This window comes from Trichoderma ghanense (assembly GCF_004382785.1).
Source record: "Trichoderma ghanense strain CCMA-1212 chromosome Unknown scaffold_2, whole genome shotgun sequence".
Taxonomy (NCBI): domain Eukaryota; kingdom Fungi; phylum Ascomycota; class Sordariomycetes; order Hypocreales; family Hypocreaceae; genus Trichoderma; species Trichoderma ghanense.
The window spans coordinates 1,104,724-1,127,812 of NW_027395665.1; the positions used below are offsets into that span (position 1 = coordinate 1,104,724).

Genomic DNA, 23,089 nt, shown 5'->3' on the forward strand with positions numbered 1-23,089 from the left:
CCCCCCCCCATTCCAAGCCCCGATCCTCACAATCTTGGGCAACCCCTTCATTTTTGTCCTGTCAGCTCAACACCACAATCACAGCCCGCGACCCTCCATGTTCTCAGCTTCGATTAAGGAGTCATGGTATGCAAGTGTCCTCGCCTAAACGGATATCGCTGTTGTTTCCCAAGGAATCAAACAGCCCTTGCACGCTCCCTAGATCGTTTCAAGCCTCCCGTCGCTTCGTGCCATGGTTGTACCGGCACGCCGGATCCCGCTTCGATCCGGCCGTCGCACTCATAAAGTCGAGATATGTATCACCCCACCCCCTCCCTTGCCCAGGTAGACGTGCGTCAGGAGTTTCTACGACATCCCACAGCAAAGGCACGCAAGCCCAGCTCAGCCAATACCGACGGCATGAACCACACCCCATCATACCAAACGCCAATGCTGTATTAGCAAGTCCAAATTCCGCCCATCTAGTATTCCGTACGCGGGTCGCCCAACTTCGACCACTCCTTGGCCCATCGCAGAGCCTCCTCCCTCAGCGCCCTGTCGTCTCCAGACTCCGCAGCCTTGTCCAGGGCAATCTCCGACAGCACACTGAACATGTCAGCCCTCCCGCTCGAAGCCGCAGCAAAGAGGTGCCTCTCCGCGGCATCCCTGTCGCTTACGCGCAGCAAATTGCCGAGCTCAACGTCCGCCTCGGCAAGCCCAGCCTCGGACAGGGCCTCCAAGAGTGCCCTTGCCTCGTCATGCCTGCCCAGCTTGGCGAGCGCCTTGCCCATGCACAGCTCGCAGTAGGGCTTCCACTCGAAGCCTGCTGCTGCTGCATCCCCGACCTGGAGCGCTCGCTGCAGCGCTCTGATGGCGGCCTCGTAGTTGCCCTGCTCGTACTGCAGCTCGCCCTCCACGGTGAGGGCGTCGGCGTCTCTGGCTGTCGAGACGAGCTGCTTGAAGCGGGCCTCGACTCTCCGCAGCTGGGGGACCCGTCCGTAGGCCCCTGACCGGGCGAGGTGTCTTGCGAGGGACAGTGTGGAGGGCCGATAGCCGGCTTCGGAGGCGGATGCCCAGAGGGCGGTTGCGAATGCGTCTGCGCTTTTCCGAGGGCCTTGGAGTTGGCGCATTATACAGGCCGTGTCGTGGATTACCTCGACGGGGAAGCCGTCTTCTATAAGCACGAATTCAGTAACGATGGACATGAAGGATAAGACGAAGATGAGACTTGTTACGTACTGCCTGTCAATGAGACGGACCATGGATCTGAGCCTCGACTGATGGCCTCGTGGAACTTTTCGGCGCATCGGTAATACTCGGCAGGCGTTTTCCGCCGAAAGGCGTCTCCGTTTCTGCTGATGGCGGCTTCGAATAATGGCAGCGGTATCTCTGATAGCTTGTACACCTCGAGGGGTGACGGCCCTACTCTTTTCATCCTTGGTACTGCATACTGCCGGAGTTGCCCATGGTTGCCAGCTCTCACGACTTGCCGCTGGATAGGATTGACCGTAGAGGCGAATCTCAATGAGCGTGCTGATGAGCTGAGAGGCCACATGGCCTTGCAGCAGCGGCAAGCTGACATGCTGGGGTTCTATGCAGGGGCTTTTGAACTGGATCGTATCTCTTATTCAGTGTGTATCAAGTGAGTCGTGATATTGGAGCGAGAATGAGTGTTCCTTGGTTGCTGGGGAGCAAAAGCAATATTGAAATGAGATCAAACGAAATGATACAAGTAGAAGGAGGCTCAATATACCGATTGACACCGTAAATGCTGAAATCGCAGCGGACCTCTCAGACTTTGATGAGACGAAGAATTGATGAGATTGTGACTGTCATGAAGCCCCGACAAAGTGTGAAGTCGCTTTACGGGCGTATTCGCTCAGGCGCACAGCCAATCAGACGCGCCCAGCCCAGACCCGTCGAAATTTTTCTGAACCTCCAGCCAGCGCGGTGAAATCGACATCACTCAGGCAACAACAAAAAAATCACCAACAACAGCATCTTCAAAGGAAAAGGAAAGAAACCAAGTCCTCTTTATAATAAGTTTGTCCAATCGTAAGAGGAATTGAGGCGCTATTTTTTTTTACCAAACCTCGCTCTACGACGTGTCAAAGCAGACACAAAATCCAAGTCTGGAAAATTTCACAACAGCCCAAATCTCACCAGCCAAAATGGTTGTCCAGACAAGGCGAAGAAAGGCCCTGCAGGGAACCGCCCCAGAAGAAGACGAAGCCAACACCACACAGGAGCAATTGAACGCACAAGCGAGCCCCTCGAAGAAGAAGCAGAAGAAGCAAACCAAGGCAAAGGCCCCCAAAGAGGACGCAGAAGCATCAAAAGCCGAGCCAGCCAAGGGCACCCTCAAGGTTTTCGGAGATGACGACGAGGAGGAGGAATTAAAGGCACCCGTCGAATCACCGTCAACCACTGCTCCCGCTTCGGCGGCTGGGAAGAAGGTCGAGGTGGAAGAGGCGGAAGAGGAGGACAGCGACGACGAGGCTCCCGAAGCAGTATCTACCGCCAAGGCGGCTGAGGATATCAAAAAGTCTACTCAAGCCGCTCAAAAGGCAGTCCAAGAGTATGTTCATCTCCGTTTACTCTCACCCTGATGCCCCTCACTTCTCATGTGCTAACTGTCCATCAGACAAGCGGCTGCACAAAAGCGCAAGCGCCAGCAGCTCGACGAGCTCCTCAAGAAACAAGCCGAGGAGCGCAGGAAAGCCGAAGAAGCCGCCACCACGCCCCAGGGCGAAGCACACCAACAGCCCTCAGCCAAGGTCCTCGAGCCCACCGCAACCAGAGCACGGAACCGCGCAGACAGGTCCCACATCCCCGCTGTCCTGCCCGCGGAATTCCTCACCGACTCCTCAAGCGAGGACGAGGACGACGGATCTGACGCCGGCGGCGTTGCTGCAGGGCCCAAGAGGCGCAAGGTGTCCGGTGTCGAGAAGAGGCTGACGCGGCTGGACGCGGGGCCCAAGGACGAGGTGGTCCGGTCGACGGTGTATCGCGTGGAGAAGAAGGCGGATCAGAGGCTTGCGCCCAAGGTGAAGAAGCAGTCGAAGGCGTCCAAGGAGTTGCTTCTGAAGAGGAATAGGCCTGCTGTGGCGTCGGGACCTGGGTTTCTTAAGAGGAAGTGAGGTTTGCCGGCGCGGTGAGGCTACGTCTTTCGCATGAGATGATACCCAAAGGCGTCACATTCATCATTCTTATCCTCTTTTCTTGTCTGTGGGGCTCAGGATGGGGGGGCATTCGCTGAGCTGTGCGTTACGCGCCGGGTATCATGGGAGTTTTGTGGATGATTGGGGGATGGTTATTAAAAGATTGGGATCAAATGCAGAGCTTTTTACACCGTTGATGATGGGGCATTAGCAATGTGTTAGCTCGAAAGGGGGTTTGCTGAGCAGGCAGACAAGCGACAGTTCTACCAAGTACTATGGACGGCCACGGATCATTTGTGTATGTATTTTCGCAAGGACGGGAGTCAATGCTACAGCAATCTTTGTTTCTGATGCTCTTTGTTGAAGTATGACACACAGTGAGCAACTACTTCCACGCAGTTTCCTCCAGGGTTAATAACACGCTTCGTTTCGGATGTTCTCTGTTCAAGGACAGCCTTCGGCAAGCGATCACCTTGATGCAGTCACTTTCGGTATCTCAGAACCTATCCATCCGCCTAGTTCCACCAGAGGAGGACTGGTCAAGGTTTACTTCCGGCATGAGACCCTGGCCTAGACGCACATCTACAGCGATAATCAGTGAGACTATCAGCACCAGATTCACCTAGACGAAAGAGGTTACCTGCTTTTGATCCTTCAGAGCCTCCCGGAGAGATACTTACCCTTCTCCTGTTCGTTCCCAAGCCATCAGAATTTCCCTGAGCAGATATCCAACAAAGAGAAAGAGAAAAGACAAACGAACCCATAATTCATTTTCCAACCCCTTGACTCTCTCCAATTGACATCCTTGATGCCATCACATCTAGCAAGGTTATCAACTCCTTTCAACAAAGCTACAACAAACACCTTGCTCATTCTCCCATTTTCACCGCCGCCACTTCACGGAATTCCCCCATTCTCAACCCAATAATCCTCTCTCCTCTCTCACACTCTCTTCATTCCTTTTCGCTCGCCTCCTAGTCCTCTTGAACAACGTCACAGTCACACAGAAAGGAGTGCTGCAGCACCGCAGGCGCTTGTGATATAGTCCGCGTCACGTTTTAGCTAACCGCCTCCGCCAATGTGACGCTGATGAGCAGGTTGACTTGCGCGCAAGCCTCTCAAGGAGGGTAGCAAGACGTGACACACTCTGTATGTGCACTGCATCTGGAGACATCTGGAGCCATTCATTCTATTGGCTGCGCCTCGCATAACTGGCTGCCTGCGTACTACTTTGGACTTCCTTCACTTCCGCAGGCAAGGGGCATCTGTTGCCTCCTGGACACTCGTCAGGGTACCAAGTATAGGGGCAGCAAGGCAGCAAGGCAGCATGGCGAAACGTGAGGGAAACATCCGTCCCATGCGGACAAAACGTGACGACTTCATCTCTAGTCATCACGCTTCCACAATCACACCCATCACTCCAGTGCTTCCTATGCTTGAGTTCGCCTTGATACAAATGCGAGCGGCATCTCATGGCAAGGTCTCGCGACAGACTGTATCGGCAGGCGGAACGCCTCCCCGTCACGCTAGACAGTATCTCTTCTACGGAGTTCAAAGGATCGCTCCAAAGTACCTCTGAATCGCTTACCTTATATGCAGGGCGCAGCCCAACGTCCACTCACAGGCCGTTGGAGGAGAAGCGGCTCGTCGAGTTCCCGCAGGGCGCTTGTGGAGAGAGGATATCACATAGGAGAAGCTGAATCCTTTGTCGTTCTTCAATAGGTCTTCAATAGCTCATCCCACTGCAGTCATTACGCTTGGAAGCTTTGCTTGCAAACCCCGAAACCCCAGGAGCGCCTAGGCGGGATTTGGCACTTGTAGAGCATAGTAAGCCAAGCGATTGACAAACAGGCCAATAGCCAAGGTTGAGAACCAACAATCCGGGTCGTGGAGGAGGATCCGGGTGGCAGTGCCCGTACGAGGGACAACCCAGTTTGTGACCGGTCAGCCCAACCTCCTGGTTTGCCCCAAAAGAAGGAAAAAATCGTTTCATCGCTTGGACGGCAATCGGCCGGTTTGGTTCTGTCATTGTGTTGCCACTAATGGCCATGGCACTCTAGTGTTTGGTCATATATGATATTGAATCGGCATTCGGAAGTCTTCCCAGAAATAAGCAAGGTAGCGCTCGGAGAGAATCGCCAGCAGGACTGTAGCGACTAATACGAGTCGTTTTTTTGGCCGGGACATCAAGCGGTAGCAATGCACACTCAAAGGGAAGGGCGCCACATGTAAGCTACACGGCAAGACAATCTCCTGCCAAGAGCGTCAATACCGCCGTGGGGAATACATGTATCCGATCTTCATCTCGGACATGTTCCAATGAAAAGATCAAGACTCTCGGTAAGTGGTCGGCCCTATCAACAGTAACATGTTGTCAACTTTGACGCTGGGGGGATACATGAGGAGAGCTCTTTGCGGGAGTGTCTGGCTACCCGGCTTCAGCTCAGGAGCATCATGTGCTTCGCAGTTCCTCGGCAGAGTGCGAGCATCGGTGTTCCCCAAAGAGAATTGGGCAAAGCATCTGATGGATTCAGTTCTTCAAGCGTCTCGACATCATGCTCATGGCTGAGTCTCCTCCCTTGGCCTGCTTCTCTCGGCCGGGGTGTTGGACCAAGTAAAACAGGCTACGCCTAGTGGCTCGAAAAAGCTGGAGCCCGGACGGGATACGCGGCTGTGGCGTGGCTTGAGGCTTGTTGCAGAACCTTGTTGTTGGAGAAAGGGTTCGCCAAACGGACCAGTCCGAGTCCTCCTCCCCTTGTCCCGCTGGCCGTTTCTTGTCCTTCGCCGACAGCTGAATTGACTCCTGTCGTGACGAGTCATGTCCGCACCCAGGTGACACATCAATCTGCTGCCATGAGATCAGTGGGGGGATGGAAGGTTTGATGGACAGGGCCTAGAGCCGCGATGCAGAATAGTATTGCCCCGTGCGGCAGTTGCGAAATCCACCAAGCCATATGCCGTCGGCCGTTAAGGACGTTGAAGCCGATGCCACAGTAGCAGTGGTACACGTTGGTGGTTTGAAGTGCCTTTTCCCTGCAGCATCGCCTGTCGTGACGAGTCGGAGCGTGCCATCGGATAGAGGGCTATGCAGCGTCTCTCTCGGGGCAGCCTCTGTAGGTAGTAATCGATGCCGCTCCTCCGAGTACTTCGTTTGGCGTGTGCGTCTCGTCAAAAGCCAGCTTTCTCGCGGCCGATATAGTCCGAGCCGATGCAGCATGTGATGTTGACTACCATGTAGACGGGGGTCGGGAACAAGCAGTGGAATCAAGAGATGCTTCTGCTGCATGGCATATCGCATGCATGAAACATGATGCTGTATGGAATTGGCCTCCTCGACTTTGCCTGTAAGTGAAACACAGCTCTGGCAATGCTAGTGAATGGAGGATGGCAAGTTCTTGACCTCTCAGAGCAATCAATTCGCACGCTCGCGAGTGCAATTTCACCAGGGAGATATCACTGCCTTGCAACTCCAGACCGTGGCATCCATGGAAGCCGAATCTGCTGTTGCATCCTGGCAGTCGCTGAAGTGCCGTGGAAGTCGGCCAACGCCATTGAAACGAATGGCTATTCTCGCCCGACTTGTCGGGTTTGCTTCCTGCTGGTCGGGTCGGCAGAGAGGTGGTATTTCGGCCCAAACATGCACGGAGGCTATGTTCCAAGGCCCCAAGCTTCCCAGGCAGGCATGTCGCAATGTCAATCTCTGCATGTCGTAAAGAGCAGACAGGTGCCTTGCAGAAACGTAGCTAGACAAGCGACCCCAAGCCCAGCTCCCCTGGTCCCACGGCCAATGCGACCTTGTTCACCTCGTTGGCGAATCGCATCTCACTAAACAGGCCGGGGCCGGTTGAACCATTCACTTCGGCTTGTTTCCTCCCATGTCCCGCCGGCCGCATGGTGACTCAAAAAAGGGAAACGGGACAGGGCACAGGAGGCATGAGAGGGGGTAGAGAGGACACAAAACAAAAAGCCATGCGGCAAGTGCCGTGGACTGATTGATCAAATTCTTTGAGAATGACGCCAGCCCCCGATTCAGATCCATCCGTGGAATCATGACAAGCCAGTCCACCGCAGCTGTGGGTTGCCAGTATATTGCCCTGCGGGCTGTTCATCTGCAGTGCTGGAGCTGTCCCCGTTCTGCCAGCAGCAGCAAGTCGTAGAGGCATAGTAATGGTGGTTGCAGTCTGTTTCGAAATCTCATTAGACTGAGGGCATACTTCATACTGCCGGTACCACGTTGAGGCGGGTAGGAGGATAGAACCAAAGCTGACAGTTGCGTAGTAGATGCGTACCTCTTGCCGGCTAGGGCGCGCCGCAGAAACATCCTAGGCCACTTCGTGCTGTTCTCGTGAATCGATCCGTCTTCCGCCTGCGAAGTTGCTAATACTGCTGTTAGACATGCTTGTACGACGGACTTCGTGGCCCCCAAACCCCGATATGATGCCACTGGTTGAATTCGCAAGGCGGGGGATATCCATGTGGCGTAGCGTCCTCGTCCTCCGTGGTTGTACCGTATATAGCTCAGCGGCTTCAAGACGCCACGAAGCGCCGCCTGTGATGCCATGCCGTGTTCAGCTTCGCTCAAACGCCTCTCGATTCCAGCACGTTTCTAGACTCTTTGGCCATGCCCCAAGTGCATGTCGAAGCCCAGCACCATTACTGGTAATGGCTTCAGTTTCGGCCGGGGATGAAGTGGACGAGTGAGACACAAGCCCCGACTTTGTGCGCTGCCCAGCTTTCTCGTCACCATGCATCCTGTGAGATTGGTAGACCCAGGGCGATGGGATGAATAATATTGCGTCGCAGATTGCCTACGCTCCTTTTGCTTCTTCGTGCAGGCCGAATTCTTGGCTATTGTGGAGGATAGAGACGGGGCGGACATTGCCCTACCCTGGTTGCCCATCATCATGGATCTTGTAACCTGGGATGGATCCCAGCGATCACACCTACCTGTATATCAAGAGAGATGATGGCATCAGCAGTATCGTACATGTGCGACCACTCCGCGCCATGTGCATGTAAGCTGCATACATCGGTTTGAGGATGGGACCCTTTCAAACAGACAGGTTGAGATCCGATGAGGTACCCAACATTGCTGGTGCCCTGTCTTGCGGTATTCCCGGTATTCAGTTTGGGTACCAACTGTGCCTTGATTCTCCGTAGGACCCAGCCAGGAATCATGTCTTGATCGCATCCGCAAAGATAGAGAGACCTGGACATCAGCAATCGCAAAGGCTAAGTTCATGACAATGTCCTTATCATCCATGACTCGTCATGCTCGATGCCATTCGACCGGCCGGTTGAAGAGCCAAAGCTAGCGAATCGGCCCGCTGCTGCGTATCGTGCTTGGCGACTACGAGATACTCGATTGGGGAGTAAGAAACGTCTCTTTGCATCTCGCGTCCTGGGATAAGAAGGTGCATATGTTGGCGATCGGGCATGTGAGAGATGCAGCTCCGAGCTTCTGGGCTCATGTGTTCGACTTGAGGACTTTGTCCGAGACCTGGGCCAGGAAGGAGGTTAACCCAAGTACTAGAGCATCCTTTGCCTGCTGGCTAAAAGAGAAACCCCTGTCTGCCCCCCGCAGATGAGTGTGATGATGTCTCCTGCTTACCTCTAGTTGTACTGCCCATGACAACATGCTCGTACTGCAATACATACATGCATCAAGAAATGCAGAAAATGGCGACTGCTTACCTGGTGAGGTAGTAGTGATGGCAAGCTATTGCTACTCGTACCACGTCGGAGCAAAAGCATGCAGTTGCTGTCTCGGGAGCCCAGGTGAAGAGGATCATCGTCGTCATGACAAGTCGCCTTGGGTAATACCATCACCCATGTCATGGCCAGGCTGTCGGCCCCGAGATTGTTGGCCTGTAATGCATCCTGCTTTGCCCATGCAGGTACGAAGTATTACTGGCTCGGTGATCCCATGAAGGTGAACTCATGCGCAGTAAACTGCCTGTCGAGCTCCCAACCCCCCGTCCTCCCATAGGCCACCGAAGCAGGCCATATCCACCAGCCGCCACGCGAGGCTAATGTGATGCTAGTCGAGTGGTGTGAGACGCAAGTTTGAAGCTATACCGGAAGGCCTTCCGTAAGGCTTCGGGAGGGTTCATCGTGGAGTCTTGGCCCAAGTGATGCCTGCGATCGTTTCCCCTCTGCAATGGCGGCATCAGGGCAACCAAGATTTTGCGAGCGCGGCAAACGGAGGATGGAGAGGTGAAGAGAAAGCGGAGATCGGACGAGAGGAGAAGAAAGTGGCGATGTCACGTCGACGGATGGCCGCAGAGGTCGGGCAGGTACGATGGACGAGGCAGCCCCAAGTCCCGTGACGCTGACTGCCGTAACAGAACAGCTCCAAACTGGTACTTACAGCGGACAGGATTCAGCGACCACCTCGACCCTTTTGCCAATAATACCGGGAGAACAAAGGATAGCCACGAGAGAGGGGGGAAAAGAAGGCACAAGGTATGAGTTCTTGCAAGAGGGGAATTAGCTGATGCTATTGGCATCCATCGACATGCATCAGCGTTGTATCACTGGCAGCGTCGTATCTGCGCTGCTGCTTCAACTGGGCGAGAATCTCCATCATGGTGCATGCCACGAGAGGTATGATACCACGAGGGACATCGAATATTGACTCGTGCCTCTCTTCTTTATGGACTTCACTGGCTTTCACTACTGCTTTGATGTCCTCCTGTGATATGGAAGAATTGTGGGAGACAGACATCACGCCTCCACGGGAATACAACCCGAGTCCAGCTGCACTTCTACCTACCTGGTCCTTCGGTGCACGTCCTCTTGAAACCAATGGGGAAGTTGTCACAAGTGATATCGCCGTGAACAATTGTTATCTGCGGGATACCGAGGCGCTACTGACAATCAATAAAGGTGCTATATGCATGGAACTATAGGACGCAGGAGTACGTTTGCAGTGTTAGTGCGTGTGAACTGGCAGAGGCCGTCCTCCTCGCTTCCCAGCGCTAGCCTTGTCGTCTCGCGTCTAGAAGCAAAAAGAGTCTCGATGGCTGAGAGCCAAGATGCTGGTTGGCGGCAACACACGCCACTTCTTCATGCAAGGAGGATAAAGCCACAGCAAGCCAAATCTTCGCATGAGCTAGCAGCAAGTTCGGGCAGGCCCTGATGAGATGCCCACAGCATTTGTGCCCATCTGGACTGGGACAAACGGCGCTCTCCACCACCACGCAGGCCCCTTGGCCGGTTCGGGACACGATGACAGGGGCTTGCATTGAATGCTCGGGCAAGGGTCCCAGCAGCGGAGCAGAACCCGGCCAAGGCGAGCGGCAGGGCCCTCTGCAGTCTCTGGCCTGGGATGGATGTCGTTCCTTTCCCTACTCTGCAGCAGCCTCCGTTCATGCAAAGTAGGCAAGTAGGGCCATCAGGCCATCCGCCCTTTGCCTGTGGACACTGTGCTCTTACCAGCCAACCGCCACGACCGGCGGCAGTAACATCGTGTCTAAGCGCAGCGAACCCAATCGGCAGTCTGCTATTCGGTTCGGGATCTCTCTGCGGACGGGTGTGTCTGTGCCGCAAGTCTGTGCTCGCCAACTACTGCCTACATACATACCTGATCATGGCTGTTGCTCTCGACGTAACTGGCCGCATCTGGCATACATACAGAAATATTGTCCCCTCTGTGAGCTGTCGTGCGGAGGTGCATGTCTGTTTAATCTCGCGCGGACCGGGCTTGGCCCGGGATCTGCAGGACCCGATGCTCTCCAATTTCTGACGGGAGGAGACGAGGTAATTCAGGATGCGGGCTCGAGTAGAGAAAAGAAAGGAAACGAAACGGAGACATAGAGAGAGAGAGAGAGAGAGACAGGCCCTGTACCTGCGCTAATGTCCGATGCAAAAGATGATGTTGTCCTCGGCTGTCGTTGGTGAAGCATGCTAGCAACTCGAACCATGGAGGACAAGGCACGGGTCAGGCACAGGCACAGGCTCAGGCTCAGGCTCAGGCACAGGTACATACAGGTACAAGGTGTGGGCATGTTGCTCTAGGTACCTAATGAGGTACCGTCTCCATTCATGGACTCATCAGCCAATCCGATGCCGGCAGACAAAACAGACAGGCAAGGCGCATGGTTCTGCAGCTCGTACATGCAGGTACGCAAGGTACCTACCTGTCTGCATGCTACGAGTTCCTCGTTTGAGCCGCCACCTGCAGCCACGCTAGGAAGGGCACATGTACGTGATGTATTACTTGGAAGCTGTTGTTCCCACCACTTTCCCCTGCAGAAGAACCGCTGAGCTGGGATCAAATGCGACACTGGGAGGCCAGGTAAGGTGTCAGTAATGGTACTCCCGTCGTAACGGAGAGTTGGTTGACGATGCCACTGAAGTCGAGTTGGATTGGAGGGCAGCATCAACAGGAGCCAACTTAGGTTGACTAGAGCCAATACTTGACAGTACTGACTTACAGCAGAGTTGAGGGTAGTGCAAGCTACTTTAAGTATCGAAGTATTCAGCACTGTCAGATGAGGTGCCCAGGGGTTGTCCTTCAAGTCTTTACCTGGCAGTTGCCGTAATATCCCGTGGCAAAGCCTGTCTGTAATGCCTCCAGTTACCTACCTACTGACTGGGTAAGGTACGACTTTATGGGTACTCCCCCGGGTACTAGTAGGTACATCGTACCAAGTAGTTGGAGGCCATCGCGGTTGAATACCTACCTACCTTACCTTGGTTCAGTTCCCCTGTAACGCCAGGAACCGGCCTCGCCAACCCAGCGGTCCGGGGTTGTGGCTGGCATGAACATGGCAGAAGAACCAGCATGACTTGGGTTGTGAGCTAAAAGAGGGAAAACGACAACTTGGAAATTGTCAGGCCCCCCTTTTTCTCGGTACCTCCAGGTACAGCCTGCAAGTACTGGCAGGCCTCATCTCCAATCGCGTCAATCTCGCCTGCTCTCAGCATGGCCTTTTTGCTCACTTCGTGGTCTTTCCTCTCTCTCTCTCGCTCTCTTTTCTCTTTTCTTTTCTTTTCTTTTCTTTTCTTTCTCTTCTCTCTCCTCTCGCACACCTCTCCGTGTCTCTGCCTCTGGTCTCTTTTTTCTTCGTTTCTTTCTTTTCCCCCCTCTCCTTCGTTTCCTTTCCCACCCGCTCGTCCAGTCCTTTTTTAGCCCGTTGAGCGGCGTTGCATCCAAGCTTCGCAGGCGGTACCTGATCAGTCCTAGTGCTGCAGAAGCTCCCCTGGGCCGCTCGTGGTAGCACTTGATAGCACCCGATAGCAGCCATCGATCGTGTCTGGCGCACCATGCAAACAACCTGAAGGCCCCCGCCCGCCCTCACTCTTCCTCTGCACTAGCACCAGCCTGCAGCCATTGTCGAACCAGCAGTTTTTCTCCTCCACGCCTCTTCCGATCCTGCATGCACGACAGCCCGGCCTAGTACTTTTACAAGACGCAGCGCCGTGCCGGTTCCCTTCTTTTCGTCCTCTCCGTTACCTCGTCTTGTGTGTGCTGTGCTGTTTGCAGCCCGCTCTGGTTTCTCCCGACTGTTGCACCTGCATCCAACACATCCGCTCCTCCACCACTCCAGTCCTTCTGCTTCCCCGCCAGTTCGGTCGACTCTCTCTTCTCTCCCTCTCTCTTTCTACCGGGCCGTTTGTTTGCTTGTCGCTCCCTCATACCCTCTTCTCGGGCAACTTTCGCCGCGGCGCCTTGAAACGACTACCCTCAACCTTACGCCGATCCGAAATCCGCTAGTCAATTTGTCCAGCAACTTGCGACATTATCAGTTGAAATTAAGAGGCTCTCGCTGAAACAAGCAACAAGAGCACGCTCGGCTCCCAGTCTTCGACCACTCACTCACTCATCTACTCATTCGTCGCTACTCGTTACTATCGATTCTAGTTGGTGACCCACCGCCCGCGGTGCTATGTTCAGTCGACGACACAAGAGCCAGCACGTCGACAGCCGCCGCAAGAAGGGAGACTTTCCGAGCACTCTCGGTGACCTGGGCCTCATTGCCAGTCCACGGTCAACAAGGTCGGCTGGCCCTCGATTCAGGCCTGAAAGTAGTGCAACGGATGCTCCGTTCCATCTTGAGGGTAGGCATATCTCATCTCCCGCGCCCTCTATATACGCCCGTCCACCCCCCCTTAGACTAGATGCCATACTAATACCATGCGCCGCGACTCGTTCCCATAAACACCCCCTGCCTCCCCTTCGCCACCAACTCTCCCCTGCCCACGATGATGACTATTTTTTGCGCTTCTCTCTTCTCTGACACTTTCACTAACCTTGATCCCCTTCAGGCCAATCCTCTCTCAAGTCCCCAGCCTCTCGCAGCACCGTCTCTCTCCAGCAGCGAGCGCGGTCTGGAAGCTCTGCAAGCGCCGCCACGTCTAGAAGGGTAGGGGGCATCGACAACAACGTCATGTCGAGCAGTGCGGATCGGGGCCGCATGCGGCGGGACAGGACGTTCGTCGGCAGCGAGTGCGCCGTCTGCGAGGAGCCATTGGAGCACACGCTGCGCGGCGAGCGCATCCTGCAGTTCTCCTGCTCCCATGTCTCCCACGAAGCCTGCTTCTACGAGTTCATCCGCGAGATGGAGGCACAGTACTGCCCAACCTGCGATGCACCGCTGCATCTCGACTCCAGCCGCGGCGGCAATGTCCTGGACATCAGTTCGTCATCTAGACGCACCGAAACGCAGAAGCATGCCGCTAATGAAGACGTAGACAAAATCAGCAACATGGTGCGCACTGCCGGCACCGAGTCAAGGGCTGGCACCGTCACGCCGGCACACACCTGGGAAGGCCAGGGATCACCCAACGTAGATAACAACACCCCGAGGCGGCAGCAGCAGCAGCAGCTGTCGCACACCCCAAGCGTCGGCAGGTCGAGCGTTGGCAGATCGAGCCATCGCGATATCAGGGACTCTACCTCGGAACGCTATGCGTCCACGAGACATACTCGCAACGACAGCACTGGCATGGCCTCCTCCAATGGCTATCCTGAGACTGCCCAGAGCGGCTCTCAATGGCGCCACGACTATGATATCCAGACAATGGAGGCGACGCCGAGCAGCCCCCGTGCCGCTACAAGAAACCCCATTCCGCCCCCGATTGTCACCATTCGCTCCGAGTTTCCCACCATCAGTCGATCTCGCCAGCAGCAGACCCTCACGTGCCTTGTTACCGTTGAAGTTCCCGACAACAATTGGCGGCCGGACCCTGAGGACATCGGCTCGCCCGTGCAGTCTCAGTTGGCCATTAACCCGGGCATGACTGAGGCAGCCCCTCGCGCCATATCGCCTGCTCCGACGCCGGCATCCAGCGCTCCGCGCTTCCACCCGTACGAGTCCGCAGAGGTGCTTGAAGAGATGACGGAGAATCTACGCAACCGCGTCGACAACTGGCACGGGCTGGAGTTTAGCCGATTCGGCCAGCTGAGGTTGTGCGGCACGCTGCGGGTGGGCAAGGATAAAGTGTCTTGGCAGGAACTCGAGTGCTATCTCTTTTCTGAGATGCTCATCTGTGTCAAGGAGAAGAAGCTTCCGCCTCAGTGGGACGATGGCCAGCGAAAGCCGGCTACCCGCTGCACGCTCAAGGGGTCCATCTTGATCAAGAAGCACCTAAACGACGTGACGGAGACGGGTGCCATTGATGAGAATATCCTGACGCTCAACCTCTCCGTGGCCGAGCTGCCTCAATTCCATCTCAGATTCGACAACCGAAACCAGCTCAAGCTGTGGAACCAAGCTCTGTTGGACTTGAACGCGGTCGATTTTGCGCCCTCTATTCGAAGCCCCGACATGGACCGCGGAGAAATGTCTGAAAACGACGAGGACCCCGACTGGAACCGCGTGGGACGCCAGCGTGTATCCTCCATCGCCTCGTCCTGGGGTCACAAGTCCGCCGCGACTGCGATGACCGAGTACACCAACGTGCCCAGCAAGACGGCTCGCCTTCCGACACCCGTTCACGTCCCGATCGACGTTGTCGTAGTTGTCCCCATTTCCTCGTCCATGCAGGGTGTCAAGATTAACCTCGTCCGCGACGCGCTGAAATTCATGGTCAGCACTCTCGGCGAGAGGGACCGCATGGGTCTTGTCACCTTCGGCTCTGGAGGAGGCGGTGTGCCCATTGTTGGTATGACCACAAAGGCCTGGCCCGGTTGGTCCAACGTCCTGGGCTCAATCAAGCCTGTTGGACAGAAGAGCCACCGCGCGGACGTGGTTGAGGGTGCCAACGTCGCCATGGACTTGCTGATGCAGCGAAAGCACAACAACCCGATTGCCACCATTTTGCTCATTAGCGATGCGTCGACGTCTGATGCTGATTCCGTGGACTTTGTCGTCTCTAGGGCAGAAGCTGCAAAGTAAGTTAAACGACATCATCTTTCCCCTTTGCACAATGTTGTCGATGTGTCGTGTTCTAACAAGACTGCCACAGGATCACGATTCACTCTTTCGGACTGGGAATGACGCACAAGCCCGACACAATGATTGAGCTATCGACAAGGACCAAGGCATCTTACACATATGTTAAGGACTGGATGATGCTGCGGGAGTGCTTGGCCGGCTGCTTGGGCAGCATGCAGACTCTGTCTCACCAAAACGTTAGGCTTAAGCTCAAGCTTCCCGAAGGGTCGCCTGCCAAGTTCCACAAGATCAGCGGCGCTCTGCAAATCACCAAGCGAGCCACGGGACGGGATGCGGAAGCGTCGCTCGGCGACCTGCGCTTCGGAGACAAGCGTGATGTGCTGGTGCAGCTCGTCATCCTCCCAGACACCTCTTCTCAGGAGACGCTTGCTCCGGATCCTTGGGACAACATTGTCTCAGGGCTCGAGGCTCTTGGTGGCTCGGCGGATACGGATACCGAGAGGACTCTTTCGGTCGAAGAAGTGCCCCTTATTCAAGCTGACCTGACCTGGGGCGACATCTTGCGGGACGGCACCACTGCGCAGATGCCCCGGCCATCCCTGCTGGCCATTACGATGCTTCCAGCGAACGCTGGCCAGAAGAACCGGTGGCAGAATACGCCGCCCATCCCGCCGCACCCAAGCGTCGTCCAGAGACGAATGGAGCTGCTGACGTCGGACATGCTCACGCGTGCACTGACTCTCGTGAGCCGCGGCCAGCACGACCGCGCTCATACGCTGCTGAACGAAACCCGCTCCATCCTCAAGGGCCTTGGCAAGGGCGGCCTGCCTCCTGTGCCTCCCAGCAAATCGCTGCCGTCGACACCGCACCCGGGCAACGACGGGTCTTCGGCGTCTGGGACGCCAGATCGGAGGCGCAGCCCGTCTCCCAACTCGGCAGCCTCCTCCTCCGGAAACAACGTGCCTGGTTCTGCACTTGGGCCTCCTCCTCCTCTGGGCCGAACGCGTTCCGCAGACGGGCTGGCGCTTGGCGCTGGCATCGATGCCACGACGGTGTCTGCTCTCGATGCCGAGCTGGAGAGCAGCCTGGAGTGGATCAACCATCCTGCCGTGTTCGGTCGCGACAGCCGCAAGGCAGTGCTTCAAGCAATTGGCGTCATCAGCTCCCAACGAGCCTTTACATCTCGAAGCCCTGTCGAGAGTCTGTGGGCGAGCCGCATCAGTGGCATCAAGCGCCTTGCAGAGCGCAGCCGAGAATGGCGAGAAGAGGGCGGCGGCGAGGGAGGAATCACAGAAGAGGCTTGATTCGACTGTTTCTAGTCCGGGACGAAGGACAATCTTGTCCGCTTCGTCCTTAGCATGGTATGGCGTTTGGGGAGGCTGGCTGGCTCTTTGCCCTTTTGCTTGTTTTCTTAGCAAGCTCTACGACGGCCTCACGGATCTTTTCTTTCCTTTTCATTTTTCTAGGGAACGCTATTCGGATTCTCTTGGAACGTCTGGACGTATTCACGACTCTTTTCTTGCACAAGACATCTTATTTACCGACTTGCCGGTGACACTATCAAGTTATAGAAATCTATGACGCTGCAGTCTTCTCTCTCGCAAAAGTATACCCCTCAAGACGCACACGCACACGGACTGTCTCTATCTTTTGCGGATCGCCGAAGTTGCCAGCCCCCTGCTTGTTTCCTGAAGTTTTGACTTGCAAAATTCCTTTCCTTTTCGCTTCTTTTCTTTTCTCTTCTTCGGGGTGTCGAGCTCATTCGAGTATCGCGGTGCAGGATGGTGGTCCTTTCTGACACCCTTTCAATCTCGATACTTTCGAAGAAGCAACATATGCTGCGCATTGCTTGTTGATTTACTGATATTTAGTGCGACCCGTCTCTAGACTCTGCGTATATTTCCTTTATCCGCCTTGTTTTGTGTTTATATTGGACGGATTGGGTTGGAATTCTGGAAGATGGTGACCATCTTAGGGAATACTTGGCGGGGAGCAAGTCTGAGCGAACTGAGCAGAGATGCTTTATGTGTAACATACATATTTCTCCATTCGCATGTTATGGATTCACGAGAACACAGTGGAATGGACGAGGCCCCGATTCAGTTCTGAGCTTTACATAGTTGTTGTACTTTGATGCCGAATATAAAAGTGATGGGCCTATTTCGCTGCTCACTCAACGCTGTTTGCCGATTCTATCCAGTGATTGAACACAAGTCCGTGTTGATGAGGATCGCTCGTAGTGGCTCAGCTTGCCGTTGCAGATACACTGAGAAAAGGGGGGACGAGAGAGGATAGCCAAAAACACGAAGATTCTGTTTCTATTTTCTGAATATTTCCTCCCCTCTCCAAGGATGTCGACAGTGAGAGCCATTCAGCTCGTCTCAAGGGAGACTATCAAGCCCTTCACAGGCCCAGTCAAGATGACGCTCACTTCTTCACAACAGGCTCCTCCAACGCCTCGAGAATCTCCTCAAAACACCTCACAATCTCCCCCGCATGCCTCTCCTCCCACTCCCTCCTCGACCCCTCCCCCAACTTTCCCTCCCCGACAGCCATAAACGCCTCCGGCCCAACCCCCCCAACAAACGCAAGCTGCGGCCTCGTATTCGAAACCCTCAACCCAACGCCCTTCAGCGAAGTAACAACCTGCTCCGACGCAATCTTCCCCCCCGAGATACCGTAGCTGATGACGGCGGCGGGCTTGCCGTCCCACTCGTGCTTGAGGTAGTCGATTGCGTTCTTTGTGCTGCCTGCCATGCCGTAGTTGTATTCGGGGACGAGGAGGATGTATGCGTCGTGGAGGGCGATTTCGGCGGACCAGCGCTTGGAGTGGTCGTGGATGAAGGTGCCTCTTGCGGGAACGTTGGCTGGGACGACGGGTTCGTTGAAGATGGGGAGGTTGAAGGGGGCGAGGTCGACTGTTGTGAGGGTTGCTCGGGGAGGGTTGAGCTTGGGGAGGGGAGGGGAGGTTGAGGAGAGGTGGTTTGTGAGGATGGTGTTTATGAGGGATGCGATGGAGGGGCCGACGCGGGGGTTGCGGGTGCTGGTTATGATGAGGGCGATGTTGGGGGCCATTTTGATGGTGGTGAGGATGTTTGGGAGGTGTGTGAGTTGATTGTTGATGTTGGTGGTTTGAGGTGAAGGGTGAGAGGAGAAGTTGTGATGAGGGATTGGCTAGAGTGTTATATATGTGAGTGAAGCCTTCTTAGAGAGGTAGAGAGACTATTAGAAGTGTAGATGACTCTCATATTGCAAGACACAATCAAGGACATCCCCTCCGATATCTCATGGCTGGCAAACTTGAGAGCCCCCTTATTTCCGACAGGTACAAGTACAGAAGCAATTCCGTATGAGGGAAAACGTCCCTTGTTGCGAACAACAACTGCTAGGTCAGAAGACATAGCATGAAGACGTTCTTCTCTGCATCTCGGCAATGGCATTTCAGTCCTCTATCCTCAATTACATGACAGAGTCTTTTTTTCGAGTTCAAATCAAAACAGGCAACTGGATCCCGGCGTTCGTCCCCCCCCTGATTCGCCAATCCTCCAAAGCCTTCAAGTTCAACCCGCTCCTCCAACCGCGCGGGATTGCCCCAACCAAGTCCCCCCAAATATTACCAAATGGAGATATCGAAAAAGGAATACAGTGCTGCCCTCGGCGCTGTTGCAGATCATTGGATGGTTGACTGAGTCGGGGGGTTTGATTCGGTCTGTAGTTGAGGCTGTAATTCCGGCGCTTCGCTGGACCGTTGTATATCCGCGTAATACATCGGTCTTACGGAATACTTGAATCGCCTGGTATACTGTGACGGCGCGGACTTGATGATTCTCGCACCTCGTGCGTCGTGTTGTCATAGTCCACTTGGACTAGATATGGTTGAGCAGGCTCTGCGATGGTTGAAAGTCCGCAGCATGGGAGGGTTGAGTCGGAATTACAGGTCGAAGGTACAACATACCTTTTCTCTACCCCTATACGAGTTACAAGAACAAAGAGTCATCAGATACTGAAATGGATGATTCATATTGCCTTTCCACAACGCAGACGCACAGATACGTGATTAATATTCTATCATTTTTTTCCCTGTCATCATATTACATAGCCTGCCTCAACATGGTCCGGGATATCTATGCTTTTATGCCGCCCCCTCAGCCTCCTTCAGCTCTGTTCGTTTAGTCCTCATCCCAGTTCTATAAACGATAGTTAGCAAGAAGCACCAGCGTAGAGATGGCACAAAACCAGCTTCAACTTACAGGGTTGGGGCCAGGAGGCTTCGGCCCTCCGGCCTGTCTCGCCACGATAATCTGGTCGACGGAGAGGACCGTGCGGGCAGCCTCTGTGGCGAGATTGATGGCCCAGCTCTTGGACGCCAGCAGGTCGAGAATGCCCGCCTTAGTGGCGTTCAACACTCCGTTGCCCTCCTCGTTCTCCACGTCGACGCCGGCATCGCCGCTCTCGCTCTTGTGGTGAGCGGCATACAGCGTGCTGAGCACCTCGGTGGCATCCAGGCCGCAGCTCTCGGCCAGGGTGCGGGGAATGACCTCAAAGGCCTCGCCGTACTTCTTGATAGCGTACTGGCTCAGGCCAGGCGTCTTCTCGCCCTGCGCCTGGATCTTTGCGCTCAGTGAAATCTCTGCAGCACCGGCGCCGGGCACCAGCCTGGGGTCCTTGGTGATGGCCTTGACAACGTTGACGCCGTCGTCAACCGCTCGCTCAATGTCGTCGAGGTGGTTCTGCGTGGCACCACGAAGGACCAGCGTAGCGGTGCGCGTGACCTCGTCCTCTTGCCTGAAGACGGTGACTCGGTCGCCGCCAATCTCGAGCGTCTCGACAACGTCGATGCTGCCCATCTCGTCGGGCATGGGGGCACCCAGCCGGGCCAGGGGCGTGGCGCCGACGACGCGGCAGATTCTCCGCAGCTCAAACTTGCTGAGGATGCGGATGTAGAGGATGCCGAAGCGGTTGAGGTAGTGCGAGGCCAGGTCGCCGATGCGGTCGCCGCACACGACGACGCGCAGGCCCGAGTCGTAGAGCTCCTTGATTGCCTTCTCCAGCTGTGCCTCCTCGCCCTTGGTGAAGTCCATCATCTCCTTTGCGTTGTGTAGCAGCACGGTGCCCTTGGTCTCTGTCTGGCTCGTGTCGATGGGGCAGGTGAAGACGCCGACCTTGGCCCGGCTGGCCTTCTTGATCGACCCATCGGGCTCCTTGGGGAAGACCATGCCCTTGACGACCCTGCTCTGGTCCAAGCTGCCGCCCATGATCTTGACCACTCGGATGTTGTCGACGTTGAAGTTGGCGGGGTTCTTGGGCAGCACGGCCAGGACGGCCTCGGCCACGAGCGTTGACAGAAACTCCTCGTTTCCGTTCTGCTTGCTAGCGATGACGGTCCGCAGGGCCTTGCTCAGCTCGGCCTGGTTCTGGATCTCGCCCACCTTGTCGACGGCGAGCTCCTCCAGGGTGTCGAGGGCAATCTTCTGCGCCTTTTCGTAGCCGATGACGATGTCGGACGTCTTGAGGCCCATGCGCAGCAGGTCCTCGGCCTTGCGCAGCAGCTCTCCGGCCAGGACAATGACGAGGTTTGTGGCGTCGCCCATCTCAGCCTCCTGCTGCTGGGAGGCCATGACGAGCAGCTTGGCGGCGGGATGGACGACGTCGAGCTCGCGGAGGATGGTGGCGGCGTCGGAGGTGAGGATCATCTTCTGCAGGTGGTTGATGACGACCTTGTTGCGGCCGTAGGGGCCCAGCGACGTCTGGACGGTGGACGTGATGGCTCGGCAGGCGTCGATATTCCGCAGCACGGCGCCATCTTCTGCGTCGTAGCTGGTGGGCGAGTCGTCAAGTCAGCGTCTGCTCTGCTGGCTGTGGGACATGGCAGGTTCAAGCGGTAGATGTGATGAACAACGTTCCTGTATTCTCTGTCTCGTGTCCGGCATCCCGAGTGGCATGGCGGGGTTCAAGGAAGCAACTGGAACTCACCTGTTGTAGCCCTTCTTGAAGAGGCCCGCGTTGGGCGCGTTGGGGATGTTGAGAGACATGGCGGGCAGAGACGGGGACTGATGGAGGTAACCAGGAGAAGCTGCTTCGGATCCGTATCCTCACCCAGACACGCAACGTTGGGGAGTTGGACGATGGGTTGATGTTCCCTTTTGGAGCTCCTTGGGAAAATCTTGGGGGGTCGTGAGTTGCTGGCAGCCTGGGGCAACTTTTTGTGGTGCTTGGCCAATCAAGGCGGCGCATGGGGAGGAAAGGGTGTTAATCCGCCCGCCAGCAGAAAGCTGCCCCTCCATGGCCCGGTTCTAGCAGTGCATGGAAGAGGCCGAAAATAGGGGTTATTACGCATGGATGCTGATGATGATTGCTTGAATTGCGCCTACTACAGATTGGACAAGTTTTTGGTTTCTCCTTTCCCAAGCAAGCAGTTTGCATAGAGATTGTACTGAGCCAAGTTGAGATGTCCTGAGCCAAATTGCGATTGGCGAGAGATGCGACGAGTGTAGCTGCAAGTATTAGAAGCTGCCAGTTGGTACCTTCTCTTGAACACAGACGATCAGAGCTGTCTTGACCACGACGTTACCTATGGCTCGAGCGACTGCCGCAAATGGCAGGAATAGGATCAATCTCAACTACCTACTAGTACCTAGTGTACGAGTATGTACAGCTGTCCCGTACATAAGGTAGCCATGATGTGTGATGATGACCTGTCCAGCATCAGCAACGTCGACTTTGTTGGACAGTTGAGGCTGCTGAGTAACCGCCTAATCCCAGCAGGCCCTGCCAAGCTCCAGCAGCCGTTAGTGGCCGCTCGCAGCTGAACCGCCCACTGAAGCGCAGCCTCGCAGCAGCCCAAAGCACTGGATGCAACATAAGCTGGACGACGTCCAGGTTCCAACAATCTCATCCTTCGTCCACCTCTTCTCTCTTCTCCATCCTCCCACCCATAGAAAGACCAGTTAGATGAAAATATAGTTCTGCCTCGACCATCTCGGCCTCTAGGGCTCTGTTCTTGTTTTGCTTATTCCGTTGCATTTCATCATTCCTTCGTTTCTTCTCCATTTTCAGCCTGTTCATTCCCTCGTCTTTGCTCCCCTTCACTTACAAGCGTTCCAACTCCTCCCGTATCGCTATCGCACGCGTTAACCCGCGCCTTGTGGAGCGTTTTTCTGCGTCCACAGTCTCGTTTCCTCTCGCGCAGGTCCGCTTTGGCTGTTTGGCGCTGTGCTCGCTCGCGCCTCTTGTAGGTACTGCCTACATTCCGTGGCTGTTTGCCGTGGCCAGGGCGGAGGTACTTGTACATTTTCGCATGGGCTGTTGAGAACTGCACCTGAAGCGCATCGCCCTCGAATACGTACCTCGACTTTTATCATCATGGCGCCCCAGCCTCGTGAGTCCTAAGCCTCCAGCTTCTTTTTCTGCCTTCTTCCTCCCTTCAACAACCTCCAATCCTCCCTCTCCAACCATTTCATCCGCATCGCATCGCATTGCACCGCCATTGCCGCCCTGCGTCAACTCTGCGATTGCGAGACCATCGCGGTTCCGGAAAACAAAAGAGGCGCCATCGCCATCGCATCACCCGCGCTTCTCTCCATCGCCTCGCAACCTTTTTACGTC

General features: G+C 55.4%; 5 protein-coding genes across 5 annotated transcripts; 2 read left to right on the plus strand and 3 right to left on the minus strand.

The window, feature by feature from the left end:
* Positions 1 to 461: 461 nt before the first annotated feature.
* On the minus strand, positions 462 to 1,561 carry CCMA1212_002760 (uncharacterized protein; the record flags this gene model as incomplete). The annotated part of the gene is made up of 2 exons (XM_073700134.1): positions 462 to 1,153; positions 1,219 to 1,561. The coding sequence occupies 2 exons, from the start codon at positions 1,559 to 1,561 to the stop codon at positions 462 to 464; spliced, it is 1,035 nt and encodes a 344-aa protein (XP_073561167.1).
* A 589-nt stretch (positions 1,562 to 2,150) lies between these two features.
* CCMA1212_002761 (uncharacterized protein) lies at positions 2,151 to 3,119 on the plus strand (the record flags this gene model as incomplete). The annotated part of the gene is made up of 2 exons (XM_073700135.1): positions 2,151 to 2,557; positions 2,624 to 3,119. 2 exons carry the CDS (start codon positions 2,151 to 2,153, stop codon positions 3,117 to 3,119), a joined length of 903 nt encoding a protein of 300 aa, XP_073561439.1.
* Positions 3,120 to 13,033: 9,914 nt separating this feature from the next.
* On the plus strand, positions 13,034 to 16,788 carry CCMA1212_002762 (uncharacterized protein; the record flags this gene model as incomplete). Its single annotated transcript, XM_073700136.1, has 3 exons — positions 13,034 to 13,205; positions 13,413 to 15,480; positions 15,555 to 16,788. 3 exons carry the CDS (start codon positions 13,034 to 13,036, stop codon positions 16,786 to 16,788), a joined length of 3,474 nt encoding a protein of 1,157 aa, XP_073561438.1.
* Positions 16,789 to 17,911: 1,123 nt separating this feature from the next.
* CCMA1212_002763 (uncharacterized protein) lies at positions 17,912 to 18,559 on the minus strand (the record flags this gene model as incomplete). Its single annotated transcript, XM_073700137.1, has 1 exon — positions 17,912 to 18,559. The coding sequence occupies one exon, from the start codon at positions 18,557 to 18,559 to the stop codon at positions 17,912 to 17,914; it is 648 nt and encodes a 215-aa protein (XP_073561437.1).
* A 1,094-nt stretch (positions 18,560 to 19,653) lies between these two features.
* CCMA1212_002764 (putative T-complex protein 1 subunit theta) lies at positions 19,654 to 21,821 on the minus strand (the record flags this gene model as incomplete). Its single annotated transcript, XM_073700138.1, has 4 exons — positions 19,654 to 19,671; positions 19,735 to 21,301; positions 21,458 to 21,557; positions 21,818 to 21,821. 4 exons carry the CDS (start codon positions 21,819 to 21,821, stop codon positions 19,654 to 19,656), a joined length of 1,689 nt encoding a protein of 562 aa, XP_073561442.1.
* Positions 21,822 to 23,089: the final 1,268 nt, after the last annotated feature.